Source organism: Cajanus cajan, chromosome 4 (assembly GCF_000230855.2).
Source record: "Cajanus cajan strain Asha chromosome 4, NIPB_CcT2T_4, whole genome shotgun sequence".
Taxonomy (NCBI): Eukaryota; Viridiplantae; Streptophyta; class Magnoliopsida; order Fabales; family Fabaceae; genus Cajanus; species Cajanus cajan.
In genome coordinates, this window is record NC_138520.1 from 72,307,771 (window position 1) to 72,324,195 (window position 16,425).

At 30.7% G+C, this 16,425-nt stretch overlaps 2 protein-coding genes across 2 annotated transcripts; one reads left to right on the forward strand and one right to left on the reverse strand.

Moving 5' to 3' along the window:
* The first annotated feature begins 5,471 nt into the window (after nt 1–5,471).
* On the forward strand, nt 5,472–6,364 carry TIC20-II (chloroplast import component Tic20-II). The gene has a single exon (XM_020364234.3). It carries the CDS (start codon nt 5,535–5,537, stop codon nt 6,147–6,149), a length of 615 nt encoding a protein of 204 aa, XP_020219823.1. The 5' UTR covers nt 5,472–5,534; the 3' UTR covers nt 6,150–6,364.
* Nucleotides 6,365–7,479: 1,115 nt separating this feature from the next.
* LOC109802588 (U1 snRNP-associated protein usp106) lies at nt 7,480–14,989 on the reverse strand. The gene is made up of 13 exons (XM_020364007.3): nt 14,666–14,989; nt 14,530–14,582; nt 14,208–14,376; nt 14,051–14,114; nt 12,954–13,033; nt 12,652–12,805; nt 10,844–10,905; nt 10,597–10,659; nt 10,105–10,163; nt 9,718–9,799; nt 8,574–8,620; nt 8,239–8,478; nt 7,480–7,754 (listed from the first exon to the last, which is right to left on the reverse strand). The coding sequence occupies exons 1-13, from the start codon at nt 14,810–14,812 to the stop codon at nt 7,736–7,738; spliced, it is 1,239 nt and encodes a 412-aa protein (XP_020219596.1). The 5' UTR covers nt 14,813–14,989; the 3' UTR covers nt 7,480–7,735.
* Nucleotides 14,990–16,425: the final 1,436 nt, after the last annotated feature.

The following is a 16,425-nucleotide window of genomic DNA, read 5'->3' on the forward strand; positions in this document are numbered from 1 at the left end:
TTTTAAAATATATTTTGTAATAAAAATTATAAATAAAACATAAATCTTCTAATACTTCCTATTTTGATTTTTTTTAATCAACATATACAATCTTATTATTTTGATCTTTTTAATCAACATATACAATAAATAAAAATTACAAAAGTAAACATGTATCCTGCAAATTTTATTTTATCAAAAATTGATTCTTTAATAATTACGTTATATATGTTAACATTAATATATATATATATATATATATATATATATATATATATATTATAATTAAACTTTTTTAAAAAAATTGATTCATTATTAAGAAATATTCTTTATCATATATAAAAAGATTATTTTCTTTCAAAAGTTTTACGGATATCAAATGGATATCAAATAGATGAGTATTTTTACTAAATTTATATTTTATAAATACAATAATATAATTATATATCTATCTTATTATAATATAACTTTTATTTTTTAAAATATATTATTTTTTGATAAAAAAATATATGTATCTATCAAATGGTGGTGGGGGCAAGTGCCCCCACTATATTACAAGTAGATCCGTCAGTCTCTTGATCACTCATTCAATCAGATCACCAACCATATAGATAAAGGTTTTCTTTGGCCACTATACGATGTCGACCTAATCTCCTTTTGTTTAGTCTTTTAATTTGAATTAGTACTGATTTGTAAATACTTCTTTAGTAGAACAATCAAATAAATAAATTGCTTTGGCTAGGGAACAAGGTAACGATTTTGTGATGAAATTTTGTCTTGACGATTATTCGTAGTAATATTAGTAAAATTAAATGATGTCAAGTAATTTTTTTATTTAGTGTCAATCAGTGTTTTTTCTTCTTTTAATTTAGTTTGGAAGTACAAAATTTGCAAATCACTAAACATATATTAATAGAACATTTATAACATGTATTAATATATGATAAAATTAAAACAATTATACACATACATACAGAGAGATGTATGTATATCTAGAAATTAAATTTAAAGTGTTTAATGTTGAATGAAATGTGTTAAATTTAAAGTAGGAAAGCATCCAAAATTTAAGAATACATATGAGAAATTTATATTTACTATCCCAGACAAATTTATGTTAGATTCCGTATATAAGAAAGAAAAATATCTACTGAAAAATGTCAATATCTTAAATAGATATTAGTTGTACGAGATATTACTATTAGTATCTGATCTTTAAACGAAGAATACTTAGATTAAAAAAATACATATGAAAGGTTCAACTATTTAACCCTTCGATTTATTAAATATGATATGATTTTTTTTGACTAAAGTAGGGTCCTTTTAAAACTTTATTATGCAAATAGGGTTGTTTTGTAAGTATTTACGCCTTTGGGACTGTTTATAACGGTGTCGTTATGGACCATAGCAACACCCGTGACACGTGTTATTTTTGTAACTCCAGCGAAGCCATGAAAGCCATATTCACAGTGTCGCTACAGTCTATAGCGACACAAAACAACTTCACTAAACTCGTTATAGTCTATAGTGCCACATATTTAATATAAAAAAACTGTTTAAAAAAAAATATAAGTAAATAATTAAAAAATGAATCTGTGAAAGTGGCGCTATGGCCTATAGCGTCGCTATAGGCCATAGCGCCACCCATTTAAAAATTATAAAAAAAAATAAATAGAAAAATAAATATATATAAAATAAAGAAAATTCAGAAAAGATGAATGATATTTATGATATTCATAAAATAAATTAAAAAGTGGGTAAAATTAATTTAGTTAATAATTAAAAAAATAAATAAAACGTGAAAAATAGTGGCGCTATGGCCTATAGCGACACAATGTCGCTCTAGGTCATAGCGCCACTCATTTAAAAATTATAAAAAAATAAATAGAAAAATAAATATATATAAAATAAAGAAAAATCAGAAAAGATGAATGATATTTATGATATTCATAAAATAAATTAAAATGTGGGTAAAATTAATTTAGTTAATAATTTAAAAAAAATAAAACGTGAAAAATAGTGGCGCTATGGCCTATAGCTATAAGCCATAGCGCCCCATTTAAAAATTAAAAAACATAAATAGAAAAATAAAAATATATAAAATAAAGAAAAACAGAAAAGATAATTATATAAATATATATTTTTATGATATTCATAAATAAATTAAAATGTGAAAAAAAAATTATTTAATAATTTAAAAAATAATAAATAAAAAAAACTACAAACATAGTGGCGCTATGGCTTATAACGGCACTCTGTCGCTATAAGCCATAGTGACACGGGTGGTGGTTGAGAAATTAATGACTGTAGCCGCGTGTCAAATTACCGCGGATTCAACGAATAGTAATTTGACACGTGCCTTCGAACAGTAAAAAAAAATTCTCCTATATATGGGTTTTTACCTTCAGATGGTCCCCCCCACTCACCCTTGCCTCCGAGAATCCTCCTATAGAATGTAAGTTTTTTTTTTTTTTCTGTGTTGAATTTAGTTATAAATTATTTAGTTATTTTTAAATTTTGTGTAACTTATATATATTTTAATTATTATTTCAGGTTAATTTTTATTTGGATTTATGCAGAGCCCCATAAGTATTTAGTCTTTGAGGTATTTTCTGTTTTATTAGTTTCTGTAATTTAATTAATTATATTCATTTTTATAGTTAGTGTAATTTAATTAGTTATATTTATATATTTTTTTCTGTAATTATTAGAAAGTCGCTAAGGACTATATCATTTTAAATAAATTATATAAAAACTGACTTTAATTAAATTTGATATTTTATAATTTAATTTTGTGTAATTATTAAATTATGAGTATATTTGTTTCTGTTTGTGAAGTCGCTATAGCCTATATCATTTTAAATAATAAAAAATTCAAAAAATTATTTTTAAATTTTAAATTTTTTAAATTTAATTCTGTGTAATTTATTTAGTTATATTTCTGTGTAATTTATATTTTTTTAAAAATAATGATATTTAAATTTTAAAATGATTTATTTTAATTCTTTTTAATTTATATTTATTTAGAAAATAATTAAATTTAAATTTTATCTTGATTTAATTTATTTCTGCGTAATTTAAATTTATTTCAGAATTTATTTTATTTAAATTATAAATTGATTTATTTTAATTCTGTGTAATTTATATTTTTTAAAAAAATAGGTTTATTTAAATTTTAATTTGATTTAATTTAATTATGTGTTATTTATATTTATTTAAAAAATATTTTTATTTATATTTTAAATTGCTTTAATTTATTTCTGTGTAATTTAAATTTTTTCGAAAATAATTATATTTAAATTATAAATTGATTTAATTTATTTCTGTGTAATTTATATTTATTAAAAAAATAATTATTTTTAAATTTAAAAATGATTTAATATATTTCTGTGTGATTTATATTTATTTAGAAAAGAAGTATATTTAAAATTTAAATTTATTTAATTTAATTCTGTGTTATTTTTGTTTATTTAAAAAATATTTTTATTTAAATTTTAAATTGCTTTAATTTATTTGTGTAATTTATATTTTTTTCAAAAATTTATATTTAAATTATAAATTGATTTAATTTATTTATGTGTAATTTATATTTATTAAAAAAATACTTTTATTTAAATTTTAAATTGATTTAATTTTATTCTATGTAATTTATATTTTATTAAAAAATGATTTAATTTAATTCTGTGTAATTTATTTACTTATATTTGAATTTTTTTCCTGTAATTTTTGTAAAGTTGTTATGGGGTATATGATTTTAATTTATTTAGTGTTATATTACAGTTTTTTATATTAGTTTATTTATATTTTATATAATGTATGAAATAATGTGTTGTGATTTTTTGTTATAGATGACATCATCTTCTAGAGCTATGCGTGTGACATGTGGACCAGTTGATGATGATTTATTAACATTGCAAAATATACATGTTTCACAACATGTTTGGAATAGAGAAGATGATAGGAGATTAATAGCACGACGTGCTGCTCCAACGCGCAATGGAATTGACGGAGTTCCATATCAAATAGTTCCGTTATTAGATCAGACAGGATTTGGATGGATTGCTCGTTTGAGCTATATCAAAGTTAGTTTTGGTTTGTTAACTGTTTTGGCATCACATTGTACATCACATAATTCCATTATTGGCATCACATTCTGGCTCTGAAATGTTTCCATCATGCATTGTACATCATCATCGTCACTCAATTCCAATGAAGAATATATGTTGTTATCACCTTGTGAAACTAAAAATCTGTAACTTACAGATAATATCACTTGATTTGAGTTAAGACCAAATTTGTTGTGAATCCTTCTCTTTAATATATCCAAAGTGATAATGTTATGTGAAATGAATAACAAAAATACAGAAAATTAAGAAATAAAAAATACATAAAAAGGAATAAAAAATGTATAAAATTAAGAAATTACAGAAAACATACATTTAAAAATATAATGTTATGTGAAATGAATAATAAAAAAATAAAATTTGTAAAAAAAATAAGTTAATAATTTAAATTAAAAAAAAACAAAATGCTGGTGGCGCTATGGCCTATAGCGACACAGTGTCGCTATAGGCCATAGCGCCACTTAAAAAATACATATAATTTAGTTTAAAATTAAATTTTTACAGACCTTGATTTTAATTTTATAAATATATAATAAATAAACTCAGTTTATTATTTTTATTTGACATTTCTATTATTTTCATTTTTTTTTCTTATAGAGTGTCGCTATGGGCTACATCATTTTTGTTAGTCCATCAACTGTGGTGGTCTAGCCTATAATGACACCAATGTGGCTCATTCCAGTCTAACCTACACAAAAAAAAAAATTGTCACGTGTCACGAGGTCGCTATGGCCCATAGCGACACCGTTATAAACTATCCCAAAGATGTAAATACTTGCAAAACATCCTTATTTATGTAATAAAGTTTTAAAAGGACTCCACTTTAGTCAAAAAAACCATATAATAAATATCCTATCCCACTCTACAGGAATCTAGAGGGAATCCATTGATTGTACTTTGTTATAATCAGTTTAACTCTTTCCCCCCTCTATTTACATGTAATCTAAACTGAGTTTATATATATATTTTATATAAATAATTTTACTTTGACAAAACATATAATTTTGTCATGTAACTATAGTTGATTCTTTATTTTATCCCTATACATAAAAAATTATTATTAGTTTTTATACCTATACGTTATTGATTTAGTTTTTGACACTGTTAATTCTATATACATTAGTAATTCAGTCCCTTATATATATAATATATTCTTAATTTATTTCTTACAATAGTATTTTCTTAATTTGATCTCCACATCTAGAGTTTAAATTAAGAATAGATTGATTGTGTAAGATTAAATTAAAAATATGTAAGAAAATTATCAGTTTTAGAGACTAAAACAAAAAAATTTAAAAAAAGAAAAGAAAAAAAAAGCAGCTTAGCAGTGTAAGGCAGCCCAGCCCATTTGAAGAGTATGAAGTAGGTGGAGAAAGAGAGCCCTAAATAGCAGAAAGCTGTGTACAGAGCAGACTGCAGAGTGGTGTTAGACAGATGGCGACCCTCCCTCTCCTCCGTCCATACTCCTTCCTCCGCACTCCCACCCTCACCCTCACCCTCACCCTCACCCTAAAAACCCCAACCACAAAGATCCCCTTTTTACCCCTCAAACCCCAAAACGGCGGCGTCGGGGCACGCATGTCGAACTCCTCCAGCTCTCCGGCGGCGACAGAACGGCTAATCTCGGTGGCGGCGTACGGGCTGCCCTTGCTGAACTCGGTGCAGCACGGGCGGTACCTGATGGCGCAGTTCCCGAAGCTGGGCGTCCTCTTGGAGCCCATCCTACCCTTCCTGGCCTTCTACAGATCCATCCCCTACTCCTCCTTCGTCGCCTTCTTCGCCCTCTATTTGGGCGTCGTAAGAAACCCTAGCTTCCCCCGCTACGTCAGGTTCAACGCCATGCAGGCCGTTACTCTCGACGTTCTCCTCGTCATTCCGCTTCTCTTCCACCGCATCTTCTCCACCGGCACTGGGCCCATCATGGTCTTCTCCAGCAACGCCATTTTCGTCTTCAGTGTTTTCTGTTTTCTATACGCCGTCGTTTCCTGCGTCTTGGGACGCACGCCTTACTTGCCCTTTGTTGCCGACGCTGCTTCCAGGCAAATTTGATTCCCTTCCTTTTCTTTGTTTCTATCTAAGCCAATCGTCTCAATTTTTTGTTTCTGTTCCCCATTTATTTATGGTTTCTTCCGTGTATTATATTTTTATTTTTTTTGTTTTTGCAAATTGTGGAATGGGTTCACTGACTCATTTTAAAGCTCTTCGTTTGTATTCGAACAGTGTCTGAAATGAAGTAATTGAAAGGAGAGAAAATAGATTGTGTTCCTGGAGACCAAAACAAACCACCATGAACGGGAGACTTTCTCAGCCTCACCTGTTCATTCAAAAAATACATATCATTAAATAAAAAGTAAAGACCCTTTTTCGAAAACAAGGTTGGAGTTGTTGCTAAACTCAAGGCAGAGGACAAAGTTTGTGGTTGGAATTTCCTTATTTTTAAGATGAGCATATAATAAAACCAAGATTAAAAAGAGTGCTATCCTGATTCATGACTCAGGAGTCATAATTTCCTGGCATAAGCCATTTGTATTGATATTAATCTTCATATGCATTGTGCTTATCATGTGACCATTTGATAAACTTGGAGTGTGGTGACTTACTTAACAAAGAATTCAGTAAGAAATGAAAAGTACATATTCACTGAAAATATTGTCCGGATATTTAATTATTTGAAAATAATTAATCAAGCAAAGTTAACCATTTAATTAGTTAAACACGATTTTAATGTGCAATTTTATGTTCAATCTGTAGTACCACCATTAAATACATGACTGTCTCGCTCCATTTTTTAAAGTTTGATTACTAAAATAGCGAAAAAAGGAGTGAAAATAGAATATTCAATTCCATTTTATGTCTCGGTCCACTAAATGTATTTTTATTTAATTTTCTTTTCAAATCTTACTTAGTAGGAGGGGAAGTAGTAAATTGAAAAGTGTTGAAAAAGAGTAAAAACAATGAGATTCGATTTTTAGAATAAAATGGCGAGAAAATAAATTTATAGGTAAATCACAGTTAAAATCTTCCATGCCTAGGTAAGGAGCAAAGAAATATAGCTAACGAAAAAACGATCGTTAACATTAGATCGATTGGGATTTAAGATACCATTATTATCAGTTAAGTTAATTTTTCAGACAAAATCGTTTGCTTTTTTATTTGATCAATTAAATTAAGTATTAAAAAAAAAAAACTAAAACTCATTTTTCAATTTTTTTATTTTATTTTCTTCTCTTATTTCTTTTGAATCAAAAACTCTTCTACTCTAGATATATTTTTATATATTTCCATTCACTTTGTCTCTTCTCTATTATCATTCCCTCTATATCTCGTTTCTTTCCGCTCTGCTGAGCAGTTACCAAACCCAGTTCACGTAGACTGAAAATGGTAGTTAAAATCAAACTACTCTCATGTTAAGCACAATTGCAAGAACTGCTTCGAAGTAGGCATATTACAAATTGGATTTAAAATCTGGAAAAGCAACAACAAACCATAATATAGCTACACCTAAGCTCAAATTACATCCATCATTCCAGAAATAGTTTAACACGGAAGGAATTGCAAAATTATTTGTCCAACATGAGGTTCAACACCCACCTAGTCTAGACATTGTCATATCCATAAGATTCACATGGCGATCGCTAGTATCGATCATAACGCCTGGCAAAAAATTACGAAGGGAGTTAGGTACAGACACCAAATTTTTTTAAAAAAATCACTGTTCTACGGGGATTTCAACTGATTGAATGAAAATTAAGAGCTGATGTCATATGCACATGCACAACCCATGCATGTGTTATAAAACCAATCTCTTCACATATTTTTTTTCATGATAGTTGAAAGCCCACAATTTAACTAAATTCGTAAAATAATGGAGATAATAAAGAATCAGACAAAGGAAGATAAAGCAAGAGTGCAAGACTCTTTCAACACAGAATTTTACTGTGCTCCTCCTGTACTTGGATACCACAAGGGATGCCTTAAGAGTGACAATCTAGTAAGCCATACTTGACTCTTAGATCATGTGCCCACTTGTGTCACTCGTACTGGATCCCATACAGTTTCCATTATTAACCACACAGTATGTTGTGGAAAAAGGACAAGAAAAAGGGAAGGAGCCAAGGATAGTCAAAGAAGCTTCTACCTGTGTCGATCATAATCTCTAGACCTCTCTCGGGATCTAGAACGTGACCTCCGACGACTTCTTGAGTCATAGGTACGGGAGCGATCCGAGTCTCGGTCTCGATCATATCCACGATCTCTATCATAATGCCTATCACGATCTCTGCTCCTACGGTCATAGTCCCGCCCTCGTTCACGACTATCACCTCGTTCACGGTCCTTACTCGACTCCCTGTCTCGATCCCTACTACGTTCTTTTGATCTATGAAAATAAATGCACACAATATTTAACTAAAAATGAAATTTTATTTCACTGTCCATCAAAATGTTTCAGCTGTATTAAGCAATGAAACTTACCTCCTGTCATCATGCCGATCAGTCTTTCTACTCTTGTTCCTTTCTTCCTGAATCAGAATATAACGTAGACTAAGATGCCCCCTCTTTCTAATTGAACTAAAAGTTCATAAATTGTTGAATATACAAAATCCACATATACACTATAGACATCCTCAAAAACAACCCTGACCAAACAAAGTCAACCCAACCAAACCATTTGTTTCATTATTCTTCCTTTTGCCCAAGAATGGTCGAACGCTTTGAAATAATATGAAGTAATGCTTAACAATTGCAGAAAAGAAGAATCTCTTTGGAAGCGACAAACTTTTTGGTATTTAATATTACTGGCTGCACTGATAAATTTGCTATGATAGGTAGGATCATCACTGAAGACACAAGTTCAATCATTGATTCAGTTGATTGGAACCTAGAGACATCGATCTGAAATATTCTCCTTTTCTTTATATTATAATAATAACTAGATCAGCATTAAAAACAAAAACAAAAATTCATCAAAGTAAAATGTAAATATCCCTATTTACTAATAAAGAAAAAGAAAATTGATACTGGGCAATGGGTATTGGCATGAAAAGTAAAAGTAATGGTTTGTGTGTAGGAAAAAAAACAGCAAGAGAAAATGGACAAGAAAAATGACACGACTGGTGGTAAAAAGATTATCAGCGCATATAAGCAAATTAAAAAAAAAAAAAGGCATTAAAATTAAATTTCAAAAATTAAAATGCACATGAAGCACGAAACCTATTGATGAGGAGATGCCATGCATCAGTAGGTTGGATAGAATACATACAGTGCAAGAACAACCATCAAATCAAAATGACAAGTACATGCAAATTCACAAGTTTCCATGCTATCAGACCAAAACTGAGACTAGTTATTACACAGTAGAAAAGGATAACACCAAGTCGTAAAAAAATCTTTTAGGTTAGAAAATTCTCTTGAATTAAGTCAAACAAAACCTATGTATTTAAATCAATGGAAGCAACAGCACGAGAGGTGACCAAAATAGAGGATATAGGAGTCATGTTGCAACCCAACTGGCAAATCCTAATACTCTCTCCATATCTAAAAGGAAATAAATATTCAACAACCAGTTTTAGAATAGAATAAAGAATACAAGATCATAAATGCATTAAAGATGTCTTACTTGAAGTTCTGCTAACTTTTCACGAATCTGCATATACCCTAAATGAAGTTTCCCTCCAAAATGATCAGCTAAACGACGATCACTGTAAATAACAACACATTAAGCAAAATATACAAAAGCATCAAAAAATATATTGATGGATGACATTATTTCCCCAAAAATTTCTAGCTTAAGAATAGCATGATCTACAAGCAAAAAACAGAAAAGACGCACATTCTTTAGCTGCAAAAGTTATCCTCGTAAAACTGGCACAAGAGCCTGCTGGTGACAAGGAGGTATTACTAACGGGTCAAAAGCTGAAGCACTTGAAACCCCAAATTCTAACTCCATAAATCACTAGCAAAATTTAAAGACCGGAAAAGTAGGGGGCACAAAATCAGTTATTACCTGTCATAAACACTCAAAAATGCTCCACAAATGTCGCACACACGAAGCTTCTGATCAGTCTGAATTGTTATATATGAGTAAAAGAGGCGTAAGAATCATGACAGTTATATGTCTTATATATATACATAAAAAAAAATATAAAAAAAATAAAGCATAAGTTCTCAGGCAAAAATAATTTTAAAAAAAAGACTGTCAAAATTTTGTATAGATGGAAATAATATGGGAAATTATTTTGCACATTTACTTTTCTTCAAAGTTAAAGAAAAAAGAGACAAATATGTGTATACCTTTTGAAAGTTGAATACAATAGGGAAATAGTTATATATAAAATTATTGGACAGACAAAAATTATGATACTTGAGAGGACTTGGAATTGGAGCTTTTTTCCTAGACAAAATTTATTATAGTGTCTCATTTGCAGTGTTGGTGGATATATAAATTTAATTATTATATCATATAAAAAGAGTTACAGATCATGTAAAATCTACTCACAATCCGCACATCTGCAGCTGTATACTTCGAAGAATCCAGCACTGGCTCCTGCCTGGAAGGAAGCTGGGATAGAAAAATCAGATTGTTAGAGTAATTACACAAGTAAAAGTTAGAAATTAGTAAGGAAAGCACGCAAACACACCAACCACACATGGATTCCACAATTTGAAATAGTATGCAAACAATAATAGAAAATTTTCAGTAACTTTGTAGAGAAATGCATAATAAAATAAAACATATGAAGGACCTTCTTAAGTGCTTCAGCCTCTTCCAATGCTTTTTGAGCCTCATCAACCATTCCTTGCTCACCTGTTCATTCAAAAAAAAAATACATATCTTAAAATAAAATTAAAGAGCCTTATCTTAAAAGAATGCATCTGTTCATATTTTGATGATGTTAAACAGAAAGCAGCAGACAAAGTTTGTTGTTGAAATTTGTATATTTTAAAGCTAAGTGCATACAACACCAAGATCAAAATAAAAAATGAAAACGCTATCATGAGTCATGATTACCAGGCAGGTGTCAATTATACTGATACTAAAACACAAGCAAACGAAGACCTTCTAGAGGCTGAAGTTACAATATCAATTTTACACCTCAAAATTCATGGTTCCATTATTTTCCAAAGCCAAAATCATCCTAAAGATATTGCAGCATTGCAATATCATCATTAGTTATAGACAAATCTGATACAGGACAAATGAGATTAATTATAATAGTTAATGATGACATTTTAACCTTCACACACATTACTTTTAGGGGTAGCAGAACAGCATGTCATTTGACCTTTTATGGATTGTCTGATGCAAACGTTGTTATTAAAAACCCTCATGAAAAGGCCTCTTAAAAACAATTGTAATTAGTTTTTGCTATCAAATTAATTCACAAGTCCTTCTGAATTGAAGCTCTATAGACTATAGGGGCTTTGCCCCAGAGTTTCATTGATCCACTTTAATTTTTACCATCCATTATCAACTGCTCCTTTATTAATACTCCTGCTGCATCAAATTGACTAAATAACTGTTTTTCTTTCAAGAAATAGGCATTGAAATGTATGGAATTGATAACTACTACTGCTATCTCTCAGCAGTTCATGTTTCACTAATATATTAAAAAAAAATTCTCACCTAAATGAGGTTTATGAAGGCCTTTGTTATAGATAATTCTGCCAGCAGCACTTCAAAATTAAACTTCTTTTATTTAAGAATAAACCCTCTAGTTAATCCTCCAAAAAATCTTCGGGGAACTAATATCGTGATAAAATCTTTGGCGGCAAAATCTTTAGAGAACTAACAGGGATATAATCTTTGGAGGACTAATATGGTGACATTTTAAAACTGATTGAGTAATCTTGGACATCTAGTGAGAAAAAAAATAGAGGACTAACACAGTTATACAATAACTTTGGAGGGCTAAACTGAGGACAAGCTCATATATTATGAGAAATGGAAGACAAAATAGACCGCAATCAGAAGGACTGCTTGAAACAATTGATTGCACCACATGAAAAAGGATAGAGACACACAAGGCAGTGATAGGCCTCCATTTAAAAAAAATTATGTTAAGAAAAAACACAATAAACCCAGAGTGGGAAAAACCACTCTGCAGGTATATGAAAGGTCAGTAAGACAGGGTAGAAGTTATAGAGAATTAGAGACACCAAAGGAATTCAAGAGGAAGTCAACGTGCATGAGGGGGATGTGCCCTCATAAATGAATGAGAGGAAGATGAAGAGAGTAATTAATCAAGACAAAAAATAGAGGGGTGTATGTTCCCTTTTTCTATCTGTTACTCCAGAAACCTATTAGATTTTGTTAACTCGTAATCACCTAATGTACTAATGATTAATGAATGCATCAACAGCAAAATTCAGAGGTACTTAAAACTCCAAGGGTTTTAAAGTCAATTTCAACAATGGTTTTTTGGTTTGGTTTCTTGTGTCAAACTGTTCATAAAAAGCTTATATTCAAAATTCAGCAGAGAAAGTTTTAGCTGAGAAGCCACTTGCCTAAAAATTGAGCAAAAAAAAAATACAGACTTGTTACAAGACTTACCGAGATCCTCAGCCTTCTTCAGCTTTTCATTTATCATCTCCTGTGTTCGAGGATCAGGAGCAACTACAGGAATGGGTGCCAGCGGTGGTGGATTTGGCAGAGGTGTAGGTAAAGATGCCCTATCTTTGTTAAAGGCATCTAAAAGAAGCATAGACTGTTCGGAAATTGATAGGAAGCCAAAGGAGTTGTTAATATATCAAAAATTGAAATCAAAATTATCTTGACAGTCTAACAACATGAATTGCAAGATATATATATATAGAATCACAAATCTATCTTCATGTTCAAGGGAGATAACTGACCTGCTTGTCTGCTCTCTTAGTTCTAAGTTCCTCAACAACCTCTAGAGCTCGAATCTTGAGATCTGTCTTGCCTTCAAGATCTGCAAATCCAATTATTTATAAGTTATAAACCTCGACAACCAAGCCTTTTCCCACTCATTAAAGTCAGCTACATGGATCAAATGACTATAATGTTCTATTTTACAAAAGTGGGAAAAAAAATTTTAAAACAAGCACCAGTTTTTCCCCATTTAACATGCCTCAATAATTTGAGTCCTTTTCACTTAATTTGCTAGACATGTTGTCAAATGGCAATCAACTAAATGCTGGAATGAAGAATGATAATAAAATCATACCTATGAAGTTTTGAAATGAAGTCTCATATCAACTTTTGAGTTAAGAATAAAAAATTTAACCAACTAGTGGTTTAATAGTGGTTTAACATATAATGAAATTCAAACCACAGTTTTCATACTCTTAGAATTCAATTAAATCATTTGACATGTAAGTAAAAGAGGGAAAAATACATATTGTCCAATAGGATCCATCCAATTCGTAAAACAAAACACACCTATCAAACAAATGAATAATTCCAAATGTAAAGTGCATACGTGCAACAAAGGACAAAAGTAGCCATTCACAATGTGCATATTCAACCTAAGCCAGAAGCTACAACTCAGACAAAAAATCATAACAGGTTTATGACCATAATAGTTTCAAGTCATGTATTATCCCCTCTACCACTATATTTGTCCCAGCCTCAAGACCTATGCAGTGTTAAGGTTACTACATCTGAAATATTATCCATTTTAACACTCATGGGCCTTCACGGTTTTGTTCTTAAAATGCATCTAGGTGAGTCAAAGGAAGAGTGTCTATAAACTACCTTTGGCCTCAATTTCTAAGCAATGTAGGAGTTTATTGGTGTACTATAATACTATTATTCGTGACAAGTCAGAGGAGGAGAGTGTCTGTAAACTACCTTAGGCCTCAATTTCTAAGCAATGTGGGAGTTTATTGGTGTACTATAATACTATTATTCATGACAATTAACATCACAGAAACGCGGGAAAATTTATAAAGGTAAAATAAAAAAAATTACACAGTAACAACAGTACCATATTGATCAGCTTCTTTCAACTTCTCCTTGATTTGCTTCGACAACTCCAGCACCTCAGGTGTCTGCACACACAAAACAAACCAATTATTACCACTCACAGCATCATCCCCATTCCCCACCACCGTCAAAACCAACATTACAAGACTCAAACTCACCTGAGTAACTTCAGAGACCGAAATCGCAATTGCAGCTTTCGCATCCTCATCCTCAAGACGCTTGAGAGCCCTGCCAATTTTCCTATCACACTCGCCAATAAGCTTGTCTATAACATCCTCCAACTCCCTATCATAGTTATCAGTCCCTTTCGCTTTCGCCTCCTCATATCTAGAAAAAAAGTTAAGCAATAACTGCAACAACGCCACTGCATCTAACGGTTCGTCATAAAAAATTCTCTGGTATCTCAAATTGTTCGATTTCAAAATGACACCTTGTTTAACCAAACCAAAACACAGAAACCCTAGAGATCAAAAAGGATACTCTTTACGGAGCTGCAAGGAGTGGACCTTAGGGCAAGGACCCATATCCATTTTCTGAAACGGAGGCAGTGAGAAACGGAATCAATAGAAAGCCGAGAAACTAACGAGGAGCGAGAAGAGGAAGGGGAAAACGTTACCGTTAACTGGAAAAGCTCGTGAGGGCAGAGACCAACGAGATAGAGGCGACAGACATCGCGATCGTAGTACTTGCGATTGACTTCGCGGACGTCGCCGTTACGGTTTGCTCCCATCAGCACATCGAGCTGCTTCCGTATCGCATCCATCCCTCGACACCACCAGTTCAGTGATGCTATTACTCTCCCTCGCTACACTCTTGTTTGTTTTATGTGATCTGGAATGAATATTTAGCCCTTCAAAACCAGTTTTAGGGTTACGAGAGCTATGGAGTGGTTGGCAACCTTTGCCTGCCTCTAGTTTTTCGTTAAAAAGTTCAATCTTGTGTTTTCACATTAAGTTTTAGGTAATTTTTTACTTTATATAATTGACATTTATTTATAAAAAAATTAAATATAAAAATCATATTTCAAATTAACAATAAATGTTTTTATTTTATAATAGGATTATTTTGAATTGTTGATTTTTATTTATTATAATTTAATTTTTAAAAAATAGTTATATGTATATAACTCTTAAAACACTTTGTTTTAAGAAAATTTATGAAAAAGGTCTTGTTAAATAAATAGTTATTTAATCACTACTTGTAAAAAAATTAATAACTATTTGATCACGAAAATATATCTTGTGAAATTCATGTATGGTGTGAGTTTGTTTCCCCAATTTGAATGTCGTGTTTTATAACGAAAACTATTTTTTGAATTTGACTATTGTTGTAAGAACATATACAAATGTTCTTTACACGTGTTGTTGTAGTTCAGCTTGATTATGTGTGAAGATTAACTCCTAAAAGTTAATTGTTCGCTTAAGGTGATTTCATAAATTGGTCTAATACAATTTAAATTAATCTTTCATCAATTATCAAATCTAAGAATGTGGTTAAAGATGAAGCGATTTATATTTTTTTACCCAACAGGGATAATGTTGGCTCAAATTAAGATTCTTGTGAAGTCATTTAACTTAGTGAATGCAAATGTATAGATTATGAACTCCACGATTGACATTGAGTATTGACTAAACAATGATGGATTTTTATCTCTCGTGTTTTATCCTTGTGCATCCATGGTAGCACATATTTCAATTTGCTTTATTGGAAAATTTACAAAATCGTGAATAGTCATGACAAAAAATATATTACAAGTATTATAAGATAATACAAACATAGTATTATTTGTCTCTATGAAACTCATTTCAAGTTTAGTTGTGCACAAGTGTTTTGGCACAAACTTATATATGAACCTTGTTTTCTTCAAGAGGCACATGGTCATACGGGTCACATTTAGGTATTGGACATAATTGACATGGATTTACAAGCTCCCATAGAAAAAACTTTTGTTGGAATTGCTCATTTAGTTGTCCTCAACATGTTCATTTGCAATGGGATCAACTTTGGTGCTATTTAAAATATCTCAATAGTAAAATTCTAGCAATTTTTTCCCTTAACGATAATTAGGAACTTTGATGGGATTTTTCTTTCATGTAAAGCAAGGGAAGGTAATTTCTATGCTTTTAGGGTAATTAATTATTTTGTCTTCAATTGAAGTTTGCTAAATAATTATGGTTGAGGTAAAAGGGAGTAGATATATGTGGTTTTGCAAAGAAAAAAAAGGGGTTGAGTATTGCAATAAGCTTGAAAAGGTTTTGTTTCATTTTCCTTGGTATAACACTTTCCACCAAACTTATGTTGTGAATCTTTATAGGGTCCAATATAATCATTTTCATATTGTTCTTACTCTTGGTGAGCACAACTTAACCAAGAGTA

Excerpts from the sequence above, each read along its gene's own strand:
- TIC20-II (XM_020364234.3), top strand. The coding sequence starts at position 5,535 with ATGGCGACCCTCCCTCTCCTCCGTCCATACTCCTTCCTCCGCACTCCC.
- LOC109802588 (XM_020364007.3), bottom strand. The coding sequence starts at position 14,812 with ATGGATGCGATACGGAAGCAGCTCGATGTGCTGATGGGAGCAAACCGT. Across the intron at positions 14,377-14,529 it reads TCCTTGCAGCTCCGTAAAGA|ATATGAGGAGGCGAAAGCGA; the intron begins GTATCCTTTTTG and ends CTTTTTTTCTAG. Across the intron at positions 10,164-10,596 it reads CAGCTGCAGATGTGCGGATT|ACTGATCAGAAGCTTCGTGT; the intron begins GTGAGTAGATTT and ends ATAACAATTCAG.